General features: G+C 42.7%; 1 protein-coding gene across 1 annotated transcript; it reads right to left on the reverse strand.

Moving 5' to 3' along the window:
- Window positions 1-1,070: 1,070 nt before the first annotated feature.
- On the reverse strand, window positions 1,071-21,680 carry LOC129837638 (terminal nucleotidyltransferase 5A-like). The gene is made up of 2 exons (XM_055903953.1): window positions 21,091-21,680; window positions 1,071-3,209 (listed from the first exon to the last, which is right to left on the reverse strand). The coding sequence occupies exons 1-2, from the start codon at window positions 21,241-21,243 to the stop codon at window positions 2,178-2,180; spliced, it is 1,185 nt and encodes a 394-aa protein (XP_055759928.1). The 5' UTR covers window positions 21,244-21,680; the 3' UTR covers window positions 1,071-2,177.
- Window positions 21,681-27,800: the final 6,120 nt, after the last annotated feature.

Genomic DNA, 27,800 nt, shown 5'->3' on the forward strand with positions numbered 1-27,800 from the left:
TTTTTAGTTTAAGCAGACTGTCTGTTGTTGTGACTTAGACGAAGATCAGATCTAATTGTATGACCAATTTATGCAGAAATCCAGATAATTCCAAAGGGTTCACATACTTTTTCTTGCCACTGTATAAGCAGACTAGTTCACATTAAGACCAATATAAACTATTCATGTATTCTGTAGCTCAATGTGGTGTTTTTGGATTTGTTGGAGAGAAAATAAAATGGCAGCGACATAGCAAGAGAGAAGCTACATCACGTTCCTTGCACTGACATTTTGAGTACCATTATGTGTGTATGCATGCTAAACTGAATACATCTTCTCGGGAATGTCTGGATTTGGATAACTTAAGCTAAATGATTGCACTTTGTAGTGTTCTGTAAGTTTTTAATGTTACCATTAATGTATGCTCCCTAGTATCAATCAAGCAAGTGAAAGGAAATGGCAATTCCAGATGGGCATCCACTCCCTCCGCCACATTTTACCATGTATTAATCCACGCTGGCCACTCAACCAGAGTGACGCAACCATATTCTGATATATATACACAAGCAAAATAACATGGATATGGCATTATTCAAGCAAATAGGATTCCGTTTCCACTGGCAACATGGGTGGGAGAACAAACCAGCCTTTGTATCACACCAGAGAGAGGCCATTGTGCTTCAGAAAGGCCTTCTTATGGTTCATGTCCTCAGATTGTAATGGATCTTACAAGCCCAGTTTAAGAAGTGGCACTCACTCAACAGACACTATGCTTTTCCACGGGCTAATTCCTGGAACTGGTCTGGGTTGTCTTAGTTGTCAGTATGTCATCAAGATAATCAAAGCTACATTACTCTCTAAAAAGGGTGGACATGTAAGCTGCATTTTTGTTGTTATCTAGAGCAACTTACAGTCCCCACGGTTTCTATGGTGTAGAAATCCTATCACTTTATGGGTAGTTAAAGATGCATGTACAACAGATGACAGGATCCATAAACTAGGAGGTTGATCTAATTCATTTCAAGGCCATTGAGCTATTTTGGAATTGTTAGGTTCTAATTCTCAGAGTAAAAAACTCAACAGACACTATGAAAGCTTAACCAAGTTTATTCTTCCCAGAGGATCAATACAGCTGCATTAGACAAAAACATTTCCACACAAGCACTGATATTTAACCGTTCCTCATAGGCTGAGTCTTCTCCTACACATCTGTACAAACATCGTTCTTTACTGCTAGGCAGGACACTAGTGATACGCGCCAGAAACTTTTATTTCTCCCTTAATGTTACCTGACCTGACCTCAACCCCACTCCATCACTAATCCATGGCTCTCTCCCCTTATCAATGCCTGCCACATGTAAATTGCTTCCCTGAACTCAACACATTCCAAGCTTAATTGCACACACTATATACCTTCCTCCTATAACCATTCACTTCTGGTGTACACGCTCTAAACCTCAGCACTCCCTCAGAGACATGAATAAGTATATTTCATATTCTCAGAACCCAACAGTATCAAGACCTTTCTTTCCCATTTACACAGGCTATGCTTATAATACACATATTTCAGAATTTAAAAAACACGAGGATAGGGATTTTTTAAATTAAATGTATTTAAATCGCATAAAGATGGATGTCTCTGTCCCTGAAAAGAGATTTGGAGTAATCTAGGCAACACAAACCTAACAACAAAAAAAAACACAGCTCTCACTTTATAGAGGCGTTTTTGTAAATTGCTCAGATCATTTTAGGCACTTGGAATCACAATAATCCCTTCTGTTCTGAACAAAATACATCTTTGGTTCTGTAACTGTTGTTTAAAAAATAAGTCAACTGAAGCAGCAGTCTGAAAATAAAGCTTCATAGTTTGTTTCTTCCAAAATAAAATATTTTTTTAATAAGAAAATAAAAACAAAGATTTCTTTCTCACTTCTTCAACATTCTTGCTACATGTGGAAAGGACCATCAGCTTAACAAACGTATGAGGAAAAAAAAAATTTGAGAGAAGATTGGCTAAAATCATACAGCAGTAAAGGATTGTTTCAGTCAAGTCACATTTCCATTTGCTTAGTTTATTTATTTATTTTGAAAGACAAAGAGCAATGCTGCCATTCCGCCGAGCCCTTCTCCTCACTCAAACCCAATGGAGAGAAACATTGGATGCCACATCCACCTCTGCCCTGCACATGCTTGTTAGCTCAGTTACAGTGCAGCCAAGTATGGTGAGAGTTACTGTGGTGAACTTGCGGTGGGTGTGGCTGCACATGTGCTATGTAGTAATTGCTGAAGTTGTTGTCACGTACGTAGGGTGCGGGCTGGTAGAAGCAGGTGACGTTGGTCACCGTGGGGATGGCGTTCTGCTCAGCCAGCACCTGCAGCGCCAACATAGAGATGAGGCTGAGCGTCTGGCGCCGCTCATGGCCCATCAGACACACAGTGCTTTCATTCACCACCTGGTGCAGAGTCATCAGGCACTCGTAGCGCTTATGCTCCATGCCGGAAAAGTGGTTCTGCAGGTAGGCCTCCAGCTTACGCTGCTGCTCGCAGATGTCAGAGAAGTCGATGAAGAAGCGCGAGCACATGTAGCGTTGCAGAGCCTTCATCTCTGTTTCGCAGATGGGCCTGAACCCCTGCGCCAGCAAGTGGCAGTACTTAAGTAGCCCCCCGCCTCGGATCTCCTCGGGGCTGCGCGTGGCAATGATCCGCTGACACAGATGGCCCATGGCCCCCTCAAAGTCCCCATACACACTCTCCCCAATCACGGTGGGGTGGAAGCTCTCGGACATGGCCGTCTCTGAGCAGTGGTCAAACAGCAGCAGCGAGTCCAAGCCAATCTGGAAGGAGTCCACGCTGAATTCAAACTGCCGCCTGAGAGAGTCCACGAACTTGAGCTCCACATTCTTGCCCGTGTTGTTGGACAGTGAGATAAGGCTCCAGCGGTCTGTGTCGTTGCATACTTTCACCAGTTTCTGCACGTAGGCCTCTTTGAGGGTTAGCGGCGAGATGCGCTCCTTACTGACCCCCGCTGGTAGGAAGTCCAATAGGCAGTCCATTACCACGTCCTTGACCAGCCGGAAAGCCTGGTCGTCCTTCAGAGACACACCGAAGATCAGGTCCAGGTCCTTGTAGCCCATGCCAGTGTCCTGGTAGAGCACGTGGCTGGCTGCAGAGCCGTTCAGCCGCACGTCTCGTACTGACACGCCCCTCTCCTCCAACCGCGCCCGCACCACCTGGGTAAAGAAGAGAGACAGAGTATGTATTAGACATACGCTCAAACGCTTTTAATTTTTATGTTTAATTAAGAAAAATACATTTCTGAAGTAATATAAATGTAATTGTGTCCAAAGGCACTCCTTGCCCATACAGGACAGACATGCCTTTCCCTTGTGGAACATGTGCTGACTTTGGTGTCAGACCACCTGCCTCCTCCTTGCCAACATTATTCAACCAAAGAACACACACACACACACACACACACACACACGAACCTGCAAAGACTCAAGTAAACATCTTGAGACATTTATCAATAAGTTCCAACATGAGCCTCTGGAAAAGTCAATAGGCTGTGTAAGCACTAGGCAGAAATCAATACACTGCTCACGAAAGTACATTTCATCATCACCGCCATCAGTTTGAATGGAACCTAACAGGCCCAGAAGGATAGCAGAAGAGTTAGGACTACTCACTGAGGATCTGACTCACTGGCTGGGTCATGCCTGTTTCACCAGGGCCATGTTCAGTAGGCACAAAATTAAATAAGAAAAACGTACTTTCGTTTTTTATTGCAAAACTTTTTTAAACGCTTTCTGTTGCATGCTTTAATGAACACAACCCAGGCGGCAGCAGTTAGTGCTATAGGATTTATACCCCTGCACTGCGATTCACACCGGTAGTAAGTGCTTGCCTTAGCATAGGCCCTAGTGGAGCAGACAATGAGAAAATCTTGCTCCAATCCCCACAACCGTTGGGTCAAAGGTTTCACTTTCAGAGGCCCGGTGATCTGCAGGACCAGTTCAGCAAAGAGGCCGCCACAATCATCTGGGAAGAGGATGTCCCAAGTCTGACATCACTGGGTCTGTGCTCCATAGTTAGGTAGTGCTAGGAATGGCACACTAAACAGACCCTGGCAGTCACACTGAGAACGTGTGTCTAGAAGCCCTCAGGAAAGACAAAGATAGTAGTAGTAAAGTTGTTCAAACTCAATCCACTTGGTGGGTTGGCACCATTAAAATGCACAGTTCGTGCATGTAAAGGAAACATGTAATTTACTCTTAAAATCCAAAGAGCTCTTTCGGTTAAGAATCGGTTTAACTTGCATTTGAAAGTGATCACAGCTTTCAGTCAGAATCCACAACACACTCAATAAGGCTTTAGCACAGCTTTAGCGCAGGCAGATATGTAAGCTAGATGCTAGGAAATGTGTAGTCTACATTCTACCATCAATTTTTTTTACATTATTTTGCATGTAACAATATGCAGTAAAATGCAATGAAATGCAGAGAAACTTTTAATTTAAGAATTATCATCATCTGCACTTTTAATTTAACTTTTAATTTAAGAATTATCATCATCTGCTCATCTATCACTCCAGTGTTAATTTGCTAAATTGTAATTACTTCGCTACTATGGCCTATTTATTGCCTTACCTCCTCACGCCATTTGCACACACTGTATATAGACTTTTTTTCTATTGTGTTTTTGACTGTATGTTTGTTTATTCCATGTGTAACTCTGTGTTGTTGTTTGTGTCACACTGCTTTGCTTTATCTTGGCCAGGTCGCAGTTGTAAATGAGAACTTGTTCTCAACTGGCCTACCTGGTTAAAAAATTGTTTATTTAAAATATCAAAGAGCAAACAATCTTAAATACAACTGGAAACTGGGCTAACCTATTGTACAGATCCTACACATATTACAACTCAAGTACTTGCATCACACTTTAGCAAAACACCTCTCCAGCTCTTACCTCCCTTCCTCCTTCCATTGCAGCCTTCAAATCTCCCCGCCCTGACAGATTAGTGTCAGTCTGACAGTAATTAACACTCTCATCATGTCCATCAGATCATAAGCTGCCTCTATTTATACATAATGGGTCAGGCTGCAGACAGACAAAGGCCTGCAGTTTCATTCAACAGGGCACCGCCAAGCGCATAGACATACATCATGGGCTCTACAGCAAAGACAGACACGGGCTCCATGATTGGTATGTATATCATTAAAGCTAATTGAATGGTGTGGGTCGCCTTGATGCCAAATGATACTAAATTCTTAGTAACTTTTTGATCACTAGCCTTATATTGCTTTCTGTGCTAATTCTGCAACAAAGTAGCAGTGTGTCCAGTCAGATTACAGTTATCAATTGGACAGGGACTACAGATGCTGTGAAACTAGACTAAGCTAGACTCAACACTTAATAGTGCCTTCAGAAAGTTTTGATACCCCTTGACTTCATACCCCTGGATTTTGTCGGGTTACAGCTTGAATTCAAACGGATTAATGTAATATTTTTCCTCACCCATTTATTGAAAATGTAATACAGAAAGCAAATTTACATACAGTACCAGTCAAAAGTTTGGACACCTACTCATTCCAGGGTTTTTCTTTATTTTTTAACTATTTTCTACACTGTAGAATAATAGTGAAGACATCAAGTCTATGAAATAACACATGGAATCATGTAATAACCAAAAAATTGTAGTAACCAAAAATGGTTGGCATTTACGTATAACTTTTTTGGTCAGAGTGTTTGTGTGTTTAAACTATTTAAGTGTACTAGAATGCTTAAAAGGCCGCTAAAATAAAAATAAATATCGGTATCGGGTTTTTTGGCAGGGAGAATATCGGTATCAGACAAATGTCATATCACATCCCTAGTCACAAACTTGAAACATGACATTTGAATACATTCAATAAGATTTGCAGAATTATTGCAAGTCCATTTACGACTATTAATATTCTGCTGTGAATCAAAATCACACTTGCAGATTTATCTGCACACACTTGTCACGTTACCAAGAGATTCATAAGCGTATAGAAAGTGTTGTACGTTTGTATACAACATTTTTTTTCTTCAGTATTGCTGCAACCATTGGCTGGATTGTTCCATCAATCAAATCTAAGGAGGCAGCTTGAAGAGAAGTCATGTCTACAAAGTAACGGTAATATGTTTAACAATGGTACATTTCAGACGAAATTGCCCATATCTTGGGGGGGGGTGTGTTAGAATACCATTTTGGTATTTTGTATATAGTTATTTGTTTCAAAATGTATAACTTCACCAATTTGGCCACTTGGGTACATTTGGGCTACTTGTGTGGGACACCTGGGTGACTTCATGATAAATGTCATGTAGCACACTCATTTTGGAAATTATCATTCTGAAACTTTGCACAAGTACTGTTGCCCTCTCATGTTTTTCACTGAAATTGTCCCCATATTCGTATCTGAATGTTTGTTTTATCGTTTTCATTTTAAAGATGACGATACAACAATTAAAAAGAAAAAACGTATGGTTTTTTCATTGTATTATCTAAACCAGATCTATTGTGTTATATTCTCCTACATTCAATTCACATTTACACAATCTTCAGAGTGTTTTCTTTCAAATGGTACCAAGAATATGCATATCCTTGCTCCTGGGCCTGAGCTAGAGGCAGTTAGATTTGGGAATGTCTTCAGGCGGAAATTGAAAGAAGGGGGGTGGTAGCTGTTAACAAACTATAGTTTTGTTAAGTCGGTTAGGACATCTACTTTGTGCATGACACAAGTCATTTATCCAACAATTGTTTACAGGCAGATTATTTCATTTATAATTCACTGTATCACAATTCCAGTGGGTCAGAAGTTTACATACACTAAGTTGACTGTGCCTTTAAACAGCTTGGAAAGTTCCAGAATTTATGTCATTGCTTTAGAAGGTTCTGATAGGCTAATTGACATTGTTTGAGTCAATTGGAGGTGTACCTGTGGAAGCATTTCAAGGACTACCTTCAAACTCAGTGCCTCTGTTTCACATCATGGGAAAATCTAAAGAAATCAGCCAAAACCTCAGAAAATAAATTGTAGACCTCCTCAAGTCTGGTTCATCCTTGAGAGCAGTTTTCAAACGCCTGAAGGTACCACGTTCATCTGTACAAACAATAGTACGCAAGTATAAACACCATGGGACAACACAGCCGTCATAAGACACGTTCTGTCTCTTAGAGATGAACGTACTTTGGTGCGAAAAGTGCCAATCAATCCCAGAACAACAGCAAAGGACCATGTGAAGATGCTGGAGGAAACAGGTACAAAAGTATCTATATCCACATCAAAACTAGTCCTATATCGACATAACCTGAAAGGCCGCTCAGCAAGGAAGAAGCGAGTGCTCATATTCGAATATAAAAATATATATATATTTTGGTGACTTTAATATTCACATGGAAAAGTCCACAGACCCACTCCAAAAGGCTTCCGGAGCCATCATCGACTCAGTGGGCTTTGTCTAACATGTCTCCCGACCTACTCACTGCCAGAGTCATATTCTGGACCTAGTTTTGTCCCGTGGAATAAATATTTTGGATCTTAAAACATTAAGATCCAAAATATTTATTCCCTCATAATCCTGGACTATTGGACCACCATTTTATTACGTTTGCAATCACAGCAAATAATCTGCTCAGACCCCAACCAAGGAACATCAAAAGCTGTGCTATAAATTCTCAGACAACCCAAAGATTCTTAGATGCCCTTCCATACTCCATCCACCCAAGGACATCGGAGTACAACAAACTGTTAACCACCTGAGGAACTAAATTTCATAATACCCTAGATGCAGTCGCACTCCTGAAAGCAAAAAACATTTGTCATAAGTAACTAGCTCCCTGGTATACAGAGAATACCCAAGCCCTGAATCAAGCTTCCAGAAAAATGGAACGGAAATGGCGCTACACCAAAATGGAAGTCTTCCGACTAGCTTGGAAAGACCGATACTGCACGGTACTAAGAGCCCTAACCCTTAATTGAGGAGAATAAGAACAATCCAAAATGTATTTTTGATACTATCGCAAAGCTAACTAAAAAGCAGCATTCCCCAAGCTTTCACTTCAACAGTGATAAATTCATGAAATTCTTTGACGAAAAGATCATGATCATTAGAAATCAAATTACGGACTCCTCTTTAAATCTGCGTATTTCTCCAAAGCTCAGTTGTCCTGAGTCTGTACAACACTGCCAGGACCTAGGATCAAGGGAGACACTCAAGTTTTTTAATACTATATCTCGACACATTCATGAAAATACTCTTGGCCTCTACACCTTCAAGCTGCATACTGGACCCTATTCCAACTAAACTACTGAAAGAGCTGCTTCCTGTGCCCTATGTTGAATATAATAAATGGCTCCCTATCCACCGGATATGTACCAAACTCACTTAAAGTGGCAGTAATAAAGCCTCTTGAAAAAGCCAAACCTTGACCCAGAAAAAATAAAAATAAATCTGCCTGTATCGAATCTCCCATTCCGCTCCCAAAAATTTGAAAGCAACTCACTGCCTTCCTGAAGAAAACAATGTATACGAAATGCTTCAGTCTGGTTTTAGACCCCATCATAGCACTAAGACTGCACTCGTGAAGGTGGTAAATTACCTGCCTCTATATTACAGGGACTGAGTCACAGGCTTACTGGTGCTCTTGTATGTCGTCCCTAGGAGTGATGCGTCACTTGAGTGGGTTGAGTCACTAACGTGATTTTCCTGTCCGGGTTGGCGCCCCCTTTGGGTTCGTGCCGTGGGGGAGATCTTCGTGGGCAATACTCGGCCTTGTCTCAGGGTAGTAGGTTGGTGGTTGAAGATATCCCTATAGTGGTGTGGGGGCTGTGCTATGGCAAAGTAGGTGGGGTTATATCTAGTCTGTTTGGCCCTGTCCAGGGATATCGTCGGACAGGGCCACAGTGTCTCTCGACCCCTCCTGTCTCAGCCTCCAGTATTTATGCAGCATAAGTTTGTGTCGGGGGTCTGTTATATCTGGAGTATTTTTCCGGTCCAATCCGGTGTCCTTTGTGAATTTAAGTATGCTCCCTCTAATTCTCTCCGAGGACCCGAGCCCTAGGACCATGCCTCAGGACTACCTGGCCTGATGAGTCCTTGCTGTCCCCAGTCCACCTGGTCATGCTGCTGCTCCAGTTTTAAGTGTTCTGCCTGCGGCTATGGACGTGGACGTGCTACCTTGTCCCGGACCTGCTGTTTTGGACTCTCTACCGCACCTGCTATCTCTAACTCTGAATGATCGGCTATGAAAAGCCAACTGACATTTACTCCTGAAGTGCTGACCCATTGCACCCTCTACAACTGCTGTGATTTATTATTATTATCATCATCTGACCCTTTGGTAATCTATGAACGTTTGAACATCTTGGCCATGTTCAACACCCGGCACAGCCAGAAGAGGACTGGCCACCCCTCAGAGCCTGGTTCCTCTCTAGGTTTCTTCCTAGGTTCTGGCCTTTCTAGGGAGTTTTCCTAGCCACCATGCTTCTACATCTGCATTGCTTGCTGTTTGGGGTTTTAGGCTGGGTTTCTGTAGAGCACTTTGTGACATCGGCTGATGTGAAAAGGGCTTTATAAATAAATGTGATTGATTAAGTTGATAAATGCCATTAGCAAGCTAGCTAAATTGAAATATGTTATTGGAGTTTATTCACAAAGTTAGATAGAAATATATCCACACGTTATTCTCCATCATGCAATTGTATGCTTGTAACTTGGGAAGCTCATTCAATAATACAGACGTGGGTGATTTTTGCACCCGGGGAACTGAACTGTGTGCAAGTTCTTGTTCAATTTAGACCACAGTTAGTTGAATGAGGTGTAAGTGAAGTGCTGGAACAAAAAACCTGTACATTCCTGTGTAAAAAAACAAAAATAAACAGTGGCTGTCATGAATTAAATTGAGTAAATACAGGTACCATTTTATTCTGTTAATCTATGCAGGTTTGTCATCTGATTACAGGAGCCTGGTGGAGATACTGTAGATACAACCATTTGCCAATGCAGGATTCCTACAGGACATTTCCCTTAATCCAGATTGAAGATTGCTACCAGTATTCCATGTCATTAAGTCTCACACACACAGAAAATATAAAGTGTTGGTCCCATGTTTCATGAGCTGAAATAAAATATCCCAGACATTTTCCATAAACGTATCTCTCTCAAATTTGGTGCACAAATTTGTTTACATCCCTGTTAGTGAGCATTTTTCCTTTGCCAAGACAATCCATCCACCTGACACGTGTGGCATAGCAAGAAGCTGATTAAACAGCATGATCATTACACAGCTGCACCTTGTGCTGGGGGCAATAAAAGGCCACTAAAATGTGCAGTTTTGTCACACAACACAAATGCCACAGATATCTCAAGTTGAGGGAGTGTGCAATTGGCATGCTGACTGCAGGAATGTCCACCAGAGCTGTTGCCAGATAATTGAATGTTAATTTCTCTAACATAATCCGCCTCCAACGTCCTTTAGAGAATTTAGCATTATATGCAACCGGCCTCACAACCGCAGACCACTTGTAACAACGCCAGCCCAGGATCTCCACATCCGGCTTCTTCATCTGCGGGATCATCTGAGACCAGCCACCCTCGGACAGCTGTTGAAACTGTGGGTTTGCACAACCAATTTTTTTTGGCACAAACCGCCAGAAACCGTCCCAGGGAAGCTCATCTGCGTGCTCGTTGTCCTCACCAGGGTCATGACCTGACTGGAGTTCGGCATCGTAACTGACTTCAGTAGGAAAATGTTAACCTTCGAACGCCATTGTGTGATTGCCATTGTTAAATGTGCTCTTCGTGGATGGATCCCGGTTTCAACTGTATCGGGAAGACGGCAGACCGCGTTGGGCGAGCGGTTTGCCGATATCAATGTTGTGAACAGAGTGCCCCATGGTGGTGGTGGGGTTATGGTATGGGGAGGCACAAGCTACGGACAACAAACAATTGCAATTTATCGATGGCAATTTTAATGCACAGAGATACCGTGACGAGATCCTGAGGCCCAATGTCGTGCCATTCACCCGCCGCCAACACCTAATGTTTCAGCATGATAATGCACAGCCCCATTGTTGATCTGTGCACAATTCCTGGAAGCAGAACATGTCCCAGTTCTTCCAGGAGATGTATCACGCTGCATGAGTGTCACACCCTGGCCTTAGTATTATTGGTTTTCTTTATTATTGTAGTTAGGTCAGGGTGTGACATGGGTAATGTTTATGTTTTGTTGGTTTTGGGTGTTTATTTGGTTAAGGGGTTATGGGGTGTAATATATGGTTTTGTGTTGAGTGTAGAATTCTAGCGTTGTCTATGTTGGTGAGTGATCTAGAAGAGTCTATGGTTACCTGAATGAGTTCCCAATTAGAGACAGCTGATGTCGGTTGTCTCTGATTGGGAGCCTTATTTAGGGTAGCCATAGGCTCTCATTAATTGTGGGTAATTGTCTATGTAGAACGTTTGTAGCCTGTATGTATGTGCACAACGTTTGTAGCTTCACGGTCGTTTTGTTATTTTGTTAAAGTGTTTCGTGTCGTGTTCATCTTCGTCTTTTAAATAAAGAAAGAGAAGATGTATTCATATCCAGCTGCGCCTTGGTCCTCATTCTCTCCAGTACACGATCGCGACAGAATTACCCACCATAGGACCAAGCGGCATGGAAGGCGGCAACAGGACCTACCACCAAAGGATTTCTGGAGTTGGGAGGAAATTCTAGACGGGAGAGGACCCTGGTCACAGCCAGGGGAATATCACTGCCCCAAGGCAGGGATAGAGGCAGCAAGGCGACACGGGAGGAAGCCCAAGAGACAGCACAAAAAAAATTTTTGGAGGGGGGCACTTGGAGCAGTCGGCGAAGTTGAGGGGTGAGTCTGAGTGTGTCGAGGAATTATTGGACAGATTGGAGGAGAGTGAACGAAGGGGAGATTATGAGACATTCGAAGAGTTGTTGACGAAATTGGAGGAGAGTGAAGAGAGAGAGCTGTTGATTTGGCAGAGTATGCATGGCATTTTCCCTGAGGAGCGTGTTAGCTGTCCGATGCCACCTGTGTCAGTTCCTCGTACTCAGCCTGAAACTCGTGTTAAAGTTCCGGAAGATTTGATGCCGGCTATACACACCAGGTCTCCAGTACACCTTCACAACCCAGTGTGTCCTGTTTCTACTTTGTGCACTCATCCTGAGATGCATGTCCCCAGCCCTGTACCACTAGTTCCGGCACCAAGCACTAGGTCTAAGGTGCGTCCCCAGAGCCCTTTACGCACTGTTCCTGCTCCCCGTACTAGCTTTGAGGTGCGTGTTTCCAGCCCATTACCACCAGTGCCTACACCACGCATCAAGCTTCCTGGGTGTTTCCAGAGCCCTGTTGTTCCTCCACGTACTAGCCCTGTGGTGCGTGTCTCCAGCACATTACCACCAGTGCCTACACCACGCACCAAGCCCTCTGTGTGTTTCCAGAGTCCTGTACGCACTGTTCCTTCTCCCCGTACTCGCCCTGATCTGCGGGTCCTCAGCCCGGTACCACCAGTACCGGTACCACGCAAAAGGCCTATAGTACGCCTTGAGAGTCCAGTGTGCCCTGTTGCTGCTCCCCGCATTAGCCCTGAGATGCGTGTCCCCAGTCCGGTACCACCAGTTCCGGCCCCACGCACTAGGCTTAATGTGCGTCCCCAGGGTCCAGTATGCCCTGTTCCTGCTCCCCGCACTAGCCCTGAGATGCGTGTCCCCAGCCCGGTACCACCAGTTCCGGCCCCACGCACTAGGCCTAATGTGCGCTCCCAGGGTCCAGTATGCCCTGTTCCTGCTCCCCGCACTAGCCCTGAGATGCGTGTCCCCAGCCCGGTGCCACCAGTCCCGGCACCACGCACCAGGCCTACAGTGCGCCTCAGCCGGCAGGAATCTGCCGTCTGCACAGCATTGACTGAACTGCTCGTCTCCCCAGCGCCATCTGAGCCATCCGTCTCCCCAGCGCCATCTGAGCCATCCGTCTCCCCAGCGCCATCTGAGCCATCCGTCTGCAATGAGCCTGCAAAGCCGCCCGTCTGCCATGAGCCTGCAAAGCCGCCCGTCTGCCATGAGCCCACTGAGCCGTCCGCCAGACAGGAGCCGCTAGAGCCGCCAGCCAGACAGGAGCCGCTAGAGCCGTCCGTCAGACAGGATCTGCCAGAGCCGCCAACCAGACAGGATCTGCCAGAGCCGCCAACCAGACAGGATCTGCCAGAGCCGCCAACCAGACAGGAGCAGCCAGATCAGTCAGCCAGCCATGAGCAGCCAGATCCGTCAGCTAGCCATGAGCAGCCAGATCCGTCAGCTAGCCATGAGCAGCCAGATCCGTCAGCTAGCCATGAGCAGCCAGATCCGTCAGCTAGCCATGAGCAGCCAGATCCGTCAGCTAGCCATGAGCAGCCAGATCCGTCAGCTAGCCATGAGCAGCCAGATCCGTCAGCTAGCCATGAGCAGCCAGATCCGTCAGCTAGCCATGAGCAGCCAGATCCGTCAGCTAGCCATGAGCAGCCAGATCCGTCAGCTAGCCATGAGCAGCCAGATCCGTCAGCTAGCCATGAGCAGCCAGATCCGTCAGCTAGCCATGAGCAGCCAGATCCGTCAGCTAGCCATGAGCAGCCAGATCCGTCAGCTAGCCATGAGCAGCCAGATCCGTCAGCCAGCCATGAGCAGCCAGATCCGTCAGCCAGCCATGAGCAGCCAGATCCGTCAGCCAGCCATGAGCAGCCAGATCCGTCAGCCAGCCATGAGCAGCCAGATCAGTTAGCCAGCCATGAGCAGCCAGATCTGTCAGCCAGCCATGGGCTGTCCCTCAGTCCGGAGCTGCAGTCCCTCAGTCCGGAGCTGCAGTCCCTCAGTCCGGAGCTGCCCCTTACCCTGGTGCTGCCCCTTACCCTGGTGCTGCCCCTTACCCTGGTGCTGCCCCTTACCCTGGTGCTGCCCCTTACCCTGGTGCTGCCCCTTACCCTGGTACTGCCCCTGACCCTGGTACTGCCCCTGACCCTGGTACTGCCTCTTACCCTGGTACTGCCCCTTAGTCTGGAACTGCCCCTGAATGCAATGGGGTTAATGTGGAGGGGGGTCGTTTGGAGAAAGCCTAGGAGGTGGTTAGGTACTGTGGTGACGAGGGGACCGCGACCAGAGCCGGAGCCGCCACCCTGGAAGGAAGCCCACCCAGACTCTCCCCTAGACTGTGTATGGTGCGCCCGGAGTTCGCGCCTCAAGGGGGGGGTTATGTCACACCCTGGCCTTAGTATTATTGGTTTTCTTTATTATTGTAGTTAGGTCAGGGTGTGACATGGGTAATGTTTATGTTTTGTTGGTTTTGGGTGTTTATTTGGTTAAGGGGTTATGGGGTGTAATATATGGTTTTGTGTTGAGTGTAGAATTCTAGCGTTGTCTATGTTGGTGAGTGATCTAGAAGAGTCTATGGTTACCTGAATGAGTTCCCAATTAGAGACAGCTGATGTCGGTTGTCTCTGATTGGGAGCCTTATTTAGGGTAGCCATAGGCTCTCATTAATTGTGGGTAATTGTCTATGTAGAACGTTTGTAGCCTGTATGTATGTGCACAACGTTTGTAGCTTCACGGTCGTTTTGTTATTTTGTTAAAGTGTTTCGTGTCGTGTTCATCTTCGTCTTTTAAATAAAGAAAGAGAAGATGTATTCATATCCAGCTGCGCCTTGGTCCTCATTCTCTCCAGTACACGATCGTGACAATGAGGCAAATGGGGGTCATACTGACTGGTTTTCTGATCGACGCCCCTAGCTTTTTTTAAAGGTATTCTATGTGACCAAAAGATGCATAGCTGTATTCCCAGTCATGTGAAATCCATAGATTAGGGCCTAATGAATCCATTTAAATTGACTGATTTCCTTATATGAACTGTAACTCAGTAAAATCTTAGAAATTGTTGCATTTACATTTTCCTTCAGTATACAAAATATGCCACTAATATGAGGAGTGGAGAAGCCCTATGCACCCTAAACATGTCTACTCATGGAGGAACTCCCTGTCAAAGAGACTCAGAGGGTTTGGCAGGAGGCCCTGGGTCAATGGGAGGTCAAGGGTGAGGGGCTGACTTAGGGGGAAATGAGATACAACTTGAACCAGAGTAAGGCTGCCTTCAAACCAAAATGCATGAAACGCATGTCCAATGCAGATGTTAGGTCGGGAAAAACGCTGTTCTACGTTTTTAATTGGCTGAACGAGAGTCTTTCCAACTTTTCTGACAGACAGCACAAGCCTCTCCCCAACTGACTCCTCCCTTTGAACGCCATTGGGATGCTGTGTCTTTTATGCATCCATGTGTCTGATTGGAAGGCACCCTTATAGTCCTCAATAATCAACAATGTAAATGTTAACTCTCTTTCAATTGCATTCAGTACCTCTATCCATCTCTCTATATTCCTAGGACCTCCAGAACCTTCTGACCAACTACCTGCGATCTCTCCAGATCAGAGAAGTATGCACTATGTAAACTATGTAAACCTCCTTCGCTATGGCCGTCTGTGTGATGACATATAGATTATTATCCTAGGTGTGACTGGTTGGATTGGATTGACTGTACTCACTCCAAAACTCATGCTAACGTGTGTCCATCCCCTTATACCCAGGTGAGTCTGCTGGGCCATGGAACTCCAGAGCAGCACATCAAAAAGACCTGCCATCCTGTTGTCAGCAGACAGTTCCCGGAGGAAGGATGCAACTATTAAAGCTTTTTAACGGCCAAATTTGGGGGATGATCACCAAACAAAGTTTTGCACAAACTACTCATGTTCATTTTCAAGTTGTTACAAAACAATACATTTTTCATAGCCGGTTCTAATATAAGTTCTTCACATTCTTAATAATTACTATGGTAACTTAAACATCAAACAACATGCATACTTTCTCCATCAAGACTTGGTGCTTAGGACTCTAAAAGGTCTAAAATCAATGCACGGGTGAATACATTTTTAGTCATGTATTTAAGACACAGGCGGATCAACTAAAATGCATATATCCCAGACAAGCCGGGGGGGGGTTCTCCCATGGAGCCATACAAGCTAGAACCGCCACTGATCACAAGAGAACGCTCCTGACATTAGGATGCTACAGCGACTGGCAAGTGACAACAGCAGATGACAATATGGTGTAAACACTATTGTCAACACATTATTTGATTGTCAAACATATGTTCCCAAAACACTGTTGGGTAACAATTATTCTATTCCTATGAGTGGTGCCATAATAAAGTCCCAAAAATCCCACCACTAAAACTATTTAAAAAACATCAAATCAAGCTGATCTTCAGAGCCTCATTCATGTTTCTCATTACACTTACTTTTCTTCAGAAGAGGCTTATAGAGTAAAATGTGAAGTTTTTGTTTGAACAGAACTGAAGTGTGTCCAGTTTATTGGTGACTATTTCCGCAAGCAAATGGGGTTGTTATGAAAGTCAGGCTGGGAAGATGACATATGGTTCCCACTAATCCTGGGGAACACGCTGTTCCAAAATATGGAACAGCACCTGCATAGTCAATCAAGCATTTATCATAAAGGTTGGACATATCCACTACCACATCCAGAAATCCTGGATTAATTAATCATGACTAACTACATAATTGTCAGTCAAATGAATATGTTAATTGTTAAACCAGCTGGCATGATCTTTCAATTACATAACCACCATCCATCCCATGCATAAGAACATGTCTGATGTAGAGGGGGACAATAATGAAAACTAGCAGACGGGGGCTGGAGATAGAGTTACAGCAGGGAGATACTGGTACTGGCCAGTCCAGATTATTTAACATGGTTAGTCTCATTGAGATAAAATCTATTTTTCAAGAGAGACCTGGACAGATAGCAGCACCACCTTGGTAGACACAGCACAAGGCACTGTCTGGTCCCCCCAGATATCAGGGAGCATCAACTGTCTGTAGTTGCTTGGAATCTGGATGGTATACCGATAGAAATAGAATCTCATTATAGTTCTGTGGGTATACCATTAATTTAAGTAAATGTGTTGAACATTTTGTGGTATAAGCTAGGTGTAGAACCTAGGGGATATTTCAGGGACTCTGGCCAATAAGGGAACCTTTGAAATCAGAGGTCCAACTACCACTCAGGGGTCCTAAAACTATCATGAGCACAAGATCTCTAACATTGGAAGCGCCTCAAAGGAGGAAGGGGAGGACCATCCTCCTCAGTCAATTTCATAAAAATGTAAATGGTAAAACAGTCAAAAAGTGATCCTTTTTAGATAAAATTATACTAAATATAATCACGTCACCAAATAATTAAAACACACTATTTTGCAAAGAAGGTCTACAGTAGCCTCAACAGCACTCTGTAGGGTAGCACCATGATATACCCGGAGTACAGCCATCTTCTGTCCTCCTCTGGGTACATTGACTTCAATACTAAACCTAGGATGCTCATGGTTCTCAACCCCTTCCATAGACTTACACAGTAATTATGACAACTTCCGGATGACGTCCTCCAGCATGAACGGACATGTTGTCCACCCAGTCAAGTATCAAAGAATGAATCTAGTACTGAAAGCATAAACTACAGCTAGCTAGCACTGCAGTGTATGGAATGTGGTGAGTAGTTGACTCAAAGAGAGAGAAAGAAAATAGTTGAACAAATTAATTTCTTCCAAAATGAAGGAGAAGCAAGAGAGAAATAGGGAAAGATTCTTTTTTTCCACTTTCAGTTTCACTTACTTAGCAAATGCAGCTAGCTAGTTAACTTCACTAGGGTAGGGGGCAGCATTCGTAATTTTGGATGAAAAGCGTGCCCAAATTAAACTGCCTGCTACTCAGGCCCAGAAGTTAGGATATGCATATAATTAGTAGATTTGGATAGAAAACACTCTAAAGTTTCCAAAACTGTTAAAATAATGTCTGAGTATAACAGAACTGATATGGCAGGTGAAAACCCGAGGAAAATCCAACCAGGAAGTACTATTATTTTGAAAGGCTGTTTTTCCATTGAAAGCCTATCCACCGTACAAAGACTTAGGACCCAGTTCACGAGCTCTGTGGCTTCCTCTATATGTGGCCAGTCTTTAGGAATTGTTTCAGGCTTTTACTCTGAAAAAATGAGGGCGATACAGCACTTTCAATCAGTGGCCAGTGGAAATTTCCAGCCATGAGTTCTGCGCCGGATCGGGAACGCGCCTTTCTTGTTTCTCTTTTTCTATTGACGAAGCTTTTGTCTGGTTGAAATATTATTTATTATTTATGAGAAAAACAACCGGAGGATTGATTTTAAACATCGTTTGGCATGTTTCTACTAACTTTTATTGCACTTTTAAAAAACTTTTCATCTGGACTTAGTGCACGCGCCTTGAGCATTCGGATTACTGGACAAAACACGCAAACAAAAAGGAGGCTTTTGGTCATAAAGAGGGATATTATCGAACAAAACAAACATTTATTGTCTAACATGGAGACCTGGGAGTAACACCAGATGAAGATCATCAAAGGTAAGTGATTCATTTTAATGCTATTTCTGACTTTTGTGACACCTCTCCTTGGTAGGAAAATGGCTGTATGTTTTTCTGTGGCTAGGCGCAGACCTAATATAATCGCAAAGTATGCTTTCGCCGTAAAGTCTTTTTGAAATCTGACACAGCGGTTGTATTAAGAAGAAGTTTATCTTTATTCGTATGTTTAACACTTGTATCGTTTATCAATGTTTATGAGTATTTCTGTAATTTGATGTGGCTCTGCACTTTCACAGATGTTTGTTTGAGATAATGCATTTCTGAACATAACACGCTAATGTAAACTGAGATTTATGGATATAAATATGAACTTTATCGAACAAAACATACATGTATTGTGTAACATGAAATCCTATGAGTGCCATCTGATGAAGATCATCAAAGCTTAATGATTAATTTTATCTCTATTTCTGCTTTTTGTGACTCCTCTCTTTGGCTGGAAAAATGGCTGTATGGTTTTCTGTGACTAGCTGCTGACCTAACATAATCGCATGGTGTGCTTTCGCAGTAAAGCCTTTTTGAAATCGGACACTGTGGTTGGATTTACAATAAGTTTTTCTTTAAAATGGTGTATAATACTTGTATGTTTGAGGAATTTTAATTATGGGATTTATGTCGTTTTGAATTTGGCGCCCTGCAATTTAACTGGCTGTTGTCGAGGTGGGACGCTCGAGGTGGGACACTATGAATATGCTGACTATGACGTCACTTTAGCTAATATGGTGACAACGATGTAGGCTGTGTGTAGCAGTTTGGCTTGGAAAGGTTTTTTCACCTGATCCCATACAGCTGATGTGTTGTGCATTGAAGTCCACAAGCGAAGGGAAGAGGTGAGTAGAGCGCATAGATGCAACAAGGAAGACAAAGTGGCTGCTATGAAAGTGAACTGTGTTTCAGGGGTGTATTCATTCCGCTGATTCTGTTGAAAAAGTTTCTTAAACGGAAGAAAACGGAACAAAACGGGGATAAACATACCTGAATTTGTCCAATAGAAACTCTCGTTTGCAACTGTTGGATTAATGATTACACACTATATAAGCTAGATGCAGGAAAGAGTGTGCACGACGGTATTTAATTTCATTGTCTGTCCATGTGTCACTGTCTGTGACTCAAATTTGTCTCTCGACCTGTGTGCACCTACGTTGTAAACTTTCCTTTATAGGCTAGGTTGTAGCAACCTCATGATGGGTAAGGAGAAAATGTGAGTATCAAGTAGTAGCCTAAACGTATCGCTGTTACATTGAACTGGGTGAATAGAATATGAATGGAATATGAATGAGTCATCCAATATGCTGAAATATGCTAATGAAAACAAAAATCGTCCTCCCTTATCTTAATTGGCACTGATCTCCACTGTTCTCTAATGATACAAAATGAGGGAGCCTTCTGCCACCGTCAATTGGAAAGGTATTTTCAATATGCATATCAGAAAAGTGGAGTATATCAAAACTCCCATCTGGACGGATATTAGAAACAGACCCATTATGATGCAAAACACTTCCCGTCAAAATGTGACTCATCAGTGGTAATTAATATATGGTGACTGATGACAAAGGGATTTGATGAGAGAGATTTGAGATTTGATGGCACAACATAAGCTGTAGCAGCAAGGTAAATCAAGCGACCTGTTTTGTTAACTAACTGTATGAATCAGCACATTGCTGTAGGCTACTTTTCTCTAAATACAGTTACAGTAATCAAAATTGTTGCAAAGAGTTAACGCAATAGCTATTGTTAAGTACTGGGTTAACACCTACTGAGGCTCACTACTGAACAGAGTGGACGTCAACAGTAAAGGTCCTATATGGGGCAGGGTTGGAGTTCAGCTCACACTTTGACCTGAACTAGAGAATGACAGTGAAGATATATGTATGATAGGCATTAGTTTGGTCTCAGACTAGACGTAACATAGTACATTTAAATCCGAGGTACTCAACTTGGTATGATAAGTAGCCAAACGTAACATATGGCAAAAACTAATGTTGGGTGGTTGGTCCGGGTTGGATAGTGGGCATATAAATGCAAACGTCGAGCAACCCAAAGGTTGAGAGTGCAAATCTTATCACGGACAACTTCAGCATTTTAGCAACTTTAGCTACTTACTACTTTTTAGCTACTTTGCATGTTAGCTAACCCTTCCCCTTACCATTTTTGCTAACCCTAACCCTAACCCTTTAACCTAAACGTAACCCTAACCCCTAGCCTAACTGATGTATGCTTCTAGCCAGAATTCGTAACCTCAGAAACTTCGCAAATTCGTAACATATTGTACTTTTTGCAAATTCGTATCATACAAAATGAGTGATGGACATCCACAAATGAATACATACCATACGAAAGGTAACACATCCTACTAAATGAGTATCTCGGATTGACATACAGAATAATACAACATCCTCTGAGACCAGGTCGGTCAGAGACATGGCTCCATCACTCAATAGAATATAGGCGAATAGACTACTTAAATATGCCATAGGGACATTTTATTTGGAACAAAGCACATGCATACTAACAGCACATCACAAAACATGAAGCGATTCAGAGTAGACAGCATATACTCAGTATGGAAGTTGTGGCGCACGCGCTTTACCTGAACGATCTGCCGGGGTTGTAGAGAGAGTGTAGGGAAATTTCCGCGGCCGTGAATCGGGATTGCTTCTCTGAGGATTGAGTTCAAACGATGCACTTGATCCCAAGACAGCACACAGAACCGCCTACTCTGATCCGACGTGTCGCTTGACATGGCGATGTGGCACTGAACAGAGTGTAAAAATATATTGGAATGAATGCGGTAGTCTAATCTTGCTGTATCACTCCCGGATCAATCGGTTGAGGTGTGCGTCTTAAAAATGCAGGGGGGAATAATGAATGGATGAGTTTGGTCAATCGTGGTAAATTCCAATAGCCTACAAATGTTCAGTATCCGTTTCCTCGTTCAGCAAGGTAATGAAGATGTGATTACTGTCAGATACTTGAAGTTTGAAATGCAAGACACGCTTAACTCTTTATCCACAGATGTTAAACTGATCGGTCACAAGTTTGCAGCGAATCGTTATCCCAAAAGCTCATCCAAGGTCTATAAAGGCTCCTCATTTGCATAGAGGAGCAGATTTTTTTGTTGTTCACTCATTAATTATCAAGACCTTGCCCTGTTGCGAGTGCCACCAGTCAGTGCAGAGAAAATAGTTTGGCACAACCTGTGTAATAGTGACGCATTTCCAGAGCCTCCACCCCTTTCCATACTCACTGATATCCTCCAAGACATTGGGCGCGTTCGACATTGAGAGCAATATAGTATTTTTGAAAGCACCCACTCTGTTGGACAAATGCATTTTTGTAGGGTTTTTGGATAAACGCAGAAAATAAGGTATGTTGTAAACACAGGCTGAGGAGATCATGTACATTGAGTCCTATGAGATAATCTTCATCAGCTAATGTCACTGTTTCTGAATTTTTAAGTATTCATGTAATAAAAAAAGCACATAAAGCACATAAAAGGCTTCATAATTCATAAAGGTCATGTTAACGGACTGATATTATCTCATAGAACAAAACGTATAAGATCTGCTAAGCCTGTGTTAACCTCAGACTGTATGTTTGGCATTTAACACAAAACCGTATTCTTTCCCCATTCATTCCCACCATATGAATCGCTGAACAAACCAGAGGTAACTCATTTCCGTTTTTTAGGACTAAAAGCTGGCAAGCTCTATTGCAGCTGACATTAAACTCGAGTCGAGACCGACTAATCTACAAATCAACTTGCATCATAAATAACTAGTCAGTAGATCAGTTACAATTTACAATAAAATAAGTTGTTGTTCACTTACCATCCTTCTAAACATATGTCAAATTGTTTAGTTGGCAATGCCTCAGAGTTCTACATATATTATGGTCATCATACAGTGCATTTGGAAAGTATTGAGACCCCTTGACTTTTCCACATTTTATTACACCCTTATTCTAAAATCGATGAAAATTATTATTATTCTTTTTTGTCAATCTACACACAACATCCCATAATGACAAAGCAAAAACAGGTTTTTAGATTTTTTTCAAATGTATTAAAATCAAAAAAACAGAAATATCACATTTACATAAGTATTCACACTTTATTACTCAGTACTTTGTTGAAGCACCTTTGGCAGTGATTACAGCCTCGAGTCTTCTAAAAGACATCATGCTACAAGCTTGGTGTAACAGTTTAACTTTAGTCTGTCCCCTCGCCCCGACCCGGGCGTGAACCAGGGAGCCTCTGCACACATCAACAACAGTCACACACGAAGCATCGTTACCCATCGCTCCACAAAAGCCACGGCCCTTGCAGAGCAAGGGGAACCACTACTTCAAGGTCTCAGAGCAAGTAACGTAACCGATTGAAAGGCTATTAGCGCGCACCACCGCTAACTAGCTAGCCATTTCACATCCGTTACACTCACCCCCCTTCAACCTCCTCCTTTTCCGCAGCAACCAGTGATCCGGGTCAACAGCATCATTGTAACAGTATAACTTTACGTCCGTCCCCTCGCCCATACCCGGGCTCAAACCAGGGACCCTCTGCACACATCAACAACAGTCACCCACGAAGCATCGTTACCCATCGCTCCACAAAAGCCGCGGCCCTTGCAGAGCAAGGGGAACCACTACTTCAAGGTCTCAGAGCAAGTGACGTAACCGATTGAAAGGCTATTAGCGCGCACCACCGCTAACTAGCTAGGCATTTCACATCCGTTACACTGGCACACCTGTATTTGGGAGCTTCTCCCATTATTCTCTGCAGATCCTCTTAAGCTCTGTCAGGTTGGATGGGGAGTGTCGCTGCACCCCTATTTTCAGGTCTCTCCAGAGATGTTCGATCGGGTTCAAGTCCAGGCTCTGGCTGGGCCACTGGCTGTGTTGTCTTGGCTGTGTGCTTAAGGTTGTTGTCCTGTTGGAAGGTGAACCTTCACCCCAGTCTGAGGTCCTGCGCGCTCTGGAGCAGGTTTTTCTCTGTAATTTGCTCCGGTGGTTTCTAAACTTCTTCCATTTAAGAATAATGAAGAACTGTATTCTTGGGGACCTTCAATGATTCAGAAATGTTTTGGTACTCTGCCCCAGATCTGTGCCTCAACACAATCCTGTCTTGGAGTTCTACAAACGATTCCTTCGACCTCATGGCTTGGTTTGTGCTCTGACATGCACTGTCAACTGTGGGACTTTATATATACAGCACCAGTCAAAAGTAGTCCCACTAAGCGCAATTGAGATGGTTTGGGATGAGTTGGACTGCAGAGTGAAGGAAAAGCAGCCAACAAGTGCTCAGCATATGTGGGAAGACTGTTGGAAAAGCATTCTAGGTGAAGCTGGTTGAGAGAATGCCAAGAAGGTGAAAAGCTGTCATCAAGGCAAAGGGTTGCTACTTAAACGAATCAACATATATTTTAGATTTTTCGAACACTTTTTTGGTTACTACATGATTCCATATGTGTTTTTTCATAGTTGTGATGTCTTCACTATTATTCTACAATTTAGAAAATAGTACAAACAAAGAAATACCCTATAATGAGTAGGTGTGTCCAAACTGTTGACTGGTACTGTATATCTTTTTTTATTTGCAAAATAAATTATTAGGTATTGTGAGGAAAAACATGTATTTAATCAATTTGAGAATAAGGCAGTAATGTAACAAAATGTGGAAAAAGTCAAGGGGTTTGAATACTTTCCGAATGCACTGTAGGCCTACTCACAATATTTGTCACCCTCTTTTACGTTCACATAATCTCTAAACTAGCCGAATGTTGACTATTTGTCAAAGCATACCATAACAATAATATCACAAGCATATAGTTACTGTGCACCATTTTATGAGAATGTATTGCCTTTTGATTATGTTGTTTACCTTGAGGTGCAAAAGCTAAGACTTGCAAAGCAAAAAGCATGGGCTAAGCCTACTGATGCTTAAACTACATAAACAATACATAATAGGAAACTGTTGAATATGAAACAAATGTTCTGTTTTCCAAGCGCACACAGCTTTCAAGTTTCCATTATCAATAATGAGTGACATTATGTGATATGGGGAGAAATGTAATCATTTTGCTGTTGTCTGAGTCAACTAATGGAAAATATCCACAAGCGTATCAGAAGAAGTCTATTTGCTGTACGTGGCACTTGTGAGTGTGTTTTGTTTTGATTTCATTAATGTTGGAAGTCAAAGATAACCGTTATGTGGAAAGCTATCATTCACATACAGCTTTCTGCTGCACTTTTCTATATACTTTCTGATACAGTATCACCACCTGTTTCCACTCCCCTTCTTCATCTAAAGAACATGTTGTTCCCTTAATTCGTAAAATAACATAGAATACAAAAGTATACTTTTATTCTTTGGAATGTCACTAATCCTCTAAAAGTCAAAGCCAGGGGACGGGGGGACCCCTGTAGGTATAACAAAAACGAATATTAAAAGTTTGTAGCTGAAACAATTCGGAAGCTACAAAGTGTCAGCATTACAGGCTGCAGACGAGTTCCATGACACTTGTGGGGGTCGTCGAGCAAAACGGAGAACACCATCATAGTATGTAGGCTAAACCTGTTCGGACGCTACAGACGTTTTCGTGGTCTGACGAACGCCGCTTTAGCTTGGCCACTGCCGTGTCTTTGGCATCATTAAAGTGAAGACAGTTATTTTATCAAATCAATTCTCTGTAATTATTATTACGTGATTAAACTAATCATGTAAATGTAATTAACTAGGAAGTCGGTGCACAAAGGAAAATCTTCAGATTACAAAGTTATAATTTTCCTAATATGACTCTTTAAATATCTGATTAATTAGTCTTCTAATTAATCAGATATTTTAATATTTGATCAATTAGTCTTCTAAATAATGAATTATTCTTTACCTCACGTTAGTCTCATTCCAAACGTCGTAAATTGTTGGTTATCCGCACGAACCCAGCCTTTACTATGAATCATCCATACATCAATTGTCTTAATCATTTATTTACTAACTAAATAATCACAGAAATGCATAAACAAACAACACAGTAGATATGGTTACAAGGAAATGATAGGGGAGGTTCCCTAGTGGGCTAAGCCGATATGACGGCTTGGTGGACAAAGGGAAATGGGTGTGGACTGAAAGGCGGGAAAGAACAAAAGGAGTCAGTATACAGTTGATAATTATATTAATTGAAATGCTAATCCTTTGCTTTGAATAATTTCAATCAATATATATTTACGCCCAGTGTGTCGTCATGATCTCTGTTGGAAACGTCAGTCCTTCTGTTTGGGAGTCAGTTCATCATCGCCTCTCTCTCTCTGCTTTCCTGAAGATCAGTCTTTCGTGTTTAGAATGGATACTTTAAAGTACCATTCAGAAATATTCTCACAGAATAGATGTTTCGTCAGTTGTCGGTCTTCGCATCCCAGGTTGACATAATTTCTAGCTGCAGACGAGTAGTTAGTATCTAAGATTTGCTCTTATTCTGTCGGGATCGATAGTCTCAGAGTTTAACCATTTCCACCCGTGTAGCCAATGCTCCACGTGGTATGGTTAGGAATTCAACAACCATTGCAACCTTAGCGGACACTGAAGTTTTTGTGGTCTCTACTCAAACCTTTGCCCCCTCAGCTGACTGAGGTACACATGGTCTGAAGAGGATTTCCTCAGGAGGGTTTTTTATTCGTAACAGTATCCATGACTTCAGATCATGTCTGTGCTCACGGGGACGGGCCAATGACTTAGTTCAACTTTAAAGGGAATACAATTCTCTTTCATTAAAGGTTTAACAGCACCTTACATCATTTCACAAATAGTTTCATCTTTACTCATTCATTTTATACAAGAATTAGATGCAAACCCCATAATTGAGAAATGTACTGTACATATTCAGAGATATAGTTATGTGTGTTTCCTGTCCTCTCTGAGGTCACCAAATGAAACACACTCGTCAAACCTGTCCCTTGAGTGTCCACGGACCATTCCCACCTTCTCACAAGTGGACATTTTGTATCAAATCCTAATTTTGGGGGTTTAGGAGTTCGCCATGTGAAATCCTTTATTCTCTCTATGTGTCTCTTTCTGCATGGCCAGGGGGAGAGAGTCTCCTCCAGGAATTTACAACCTGAGATAACAGAACCTATGTGTAAGAGAGAGAGGGAGAAGCCACTATCTATACCCAAAAAGTGCCACGTCATGACACCACCTTCCACCGCAGATGTGGAAGGCTGACATAGGTGGATGTGGTGAATTGAGACGCAGCCCATGATAACTCTATCTTAAACTGCCGGATTTTGATAAGGATTTTTTTATTATGTTACTTAGATTGTAGATTGACGCACAGGTGTGTCAGTAGACTCTTCAGGATTAAAATAGCATGCACATCTTGCAGACAAAACCAGAAATTATGTCACATTATGCAAAAACAAAGGGTTTCTGGCAGGAATAATGCTGTTGAAAACTCCTCATCTCAGTATGTAATGTATAGGCACATCTGTATTTCAAAATGTGAGAAACAAATGACGGCAGTATCTTGAATATACACTGAGTGTACAAAACATTAGGAACACCTTCCTAATATTTAGTTGCACCCCCTTTTGTCCTCAGAACAGCCTCAATTCATTGGGGCATGGACTCTACAAGGATAATGACCCATCTTGACTCCGATGCTTCCCACAATTGTGTCAAGTTGGCTGGATGTCCTTTGGGTGGTGGACCATTCTAGATACTCACGGGAAACTGTTGAGCGTGAATAACCCAACAGCATGCACCTGGCACCTACTACCCTATTCAAAGGCACATAAATATTTTGTCTTTCCCATTCACGCTCTGAGTGGCACACATACACAATCCATCTCTCAATTGTCTCAAAGCTTAAAAATCCTTATTTAACCTGTCTCCTTCCCTTCCTTTACAGTGATTGAAGTGGATTATCAATAAGGGATCATAGCATTCACCTGGTCAGTCTATGTCATAAAAAGATTAGATGTTCCTAATGTTTTGTACACTCAGTATAAACGCTGTGTAGACTTTGTGTGTCTTTGATGTTTTCACATACTGTATGTACTGTCTGTATTATGTTTTGGTTTTAGAATGGAGTGTGGTAATGAATCATGAACTCAAAACTGAATTAGACTGCAATTTTCCTTGTATTGTGCCTTACACGGCAATATATCAAGTTTCAATCAATCAATCAAGTTTATTTTATATAGCCCTTCGTACATCAGCTAATATCTCGAAGTGCTGTACAGAGACCCAGCCTAAAACCCCAAACAGCTAGAATGCAGGTGTAGAAGCACGGTGGCTAGGAAAAACTC

The sequence above is a fragment of the Salvelinus fontinalis genome, chromosome 38 (genome assembly GCF_029448725.1).
Source record: "Salvelinus fontinalis isolate EN_2023a chromosome 38, ASM2944872v1, whole genome shotgun sequence".
NCBI classification, from domain to species: domain Eukaryota; kingdom Metazoa; phylum Chordata; class Actinopteri; order Salmoniformes; family Salmonidae; genus Salvelinus; species Salvelinus fontinalis.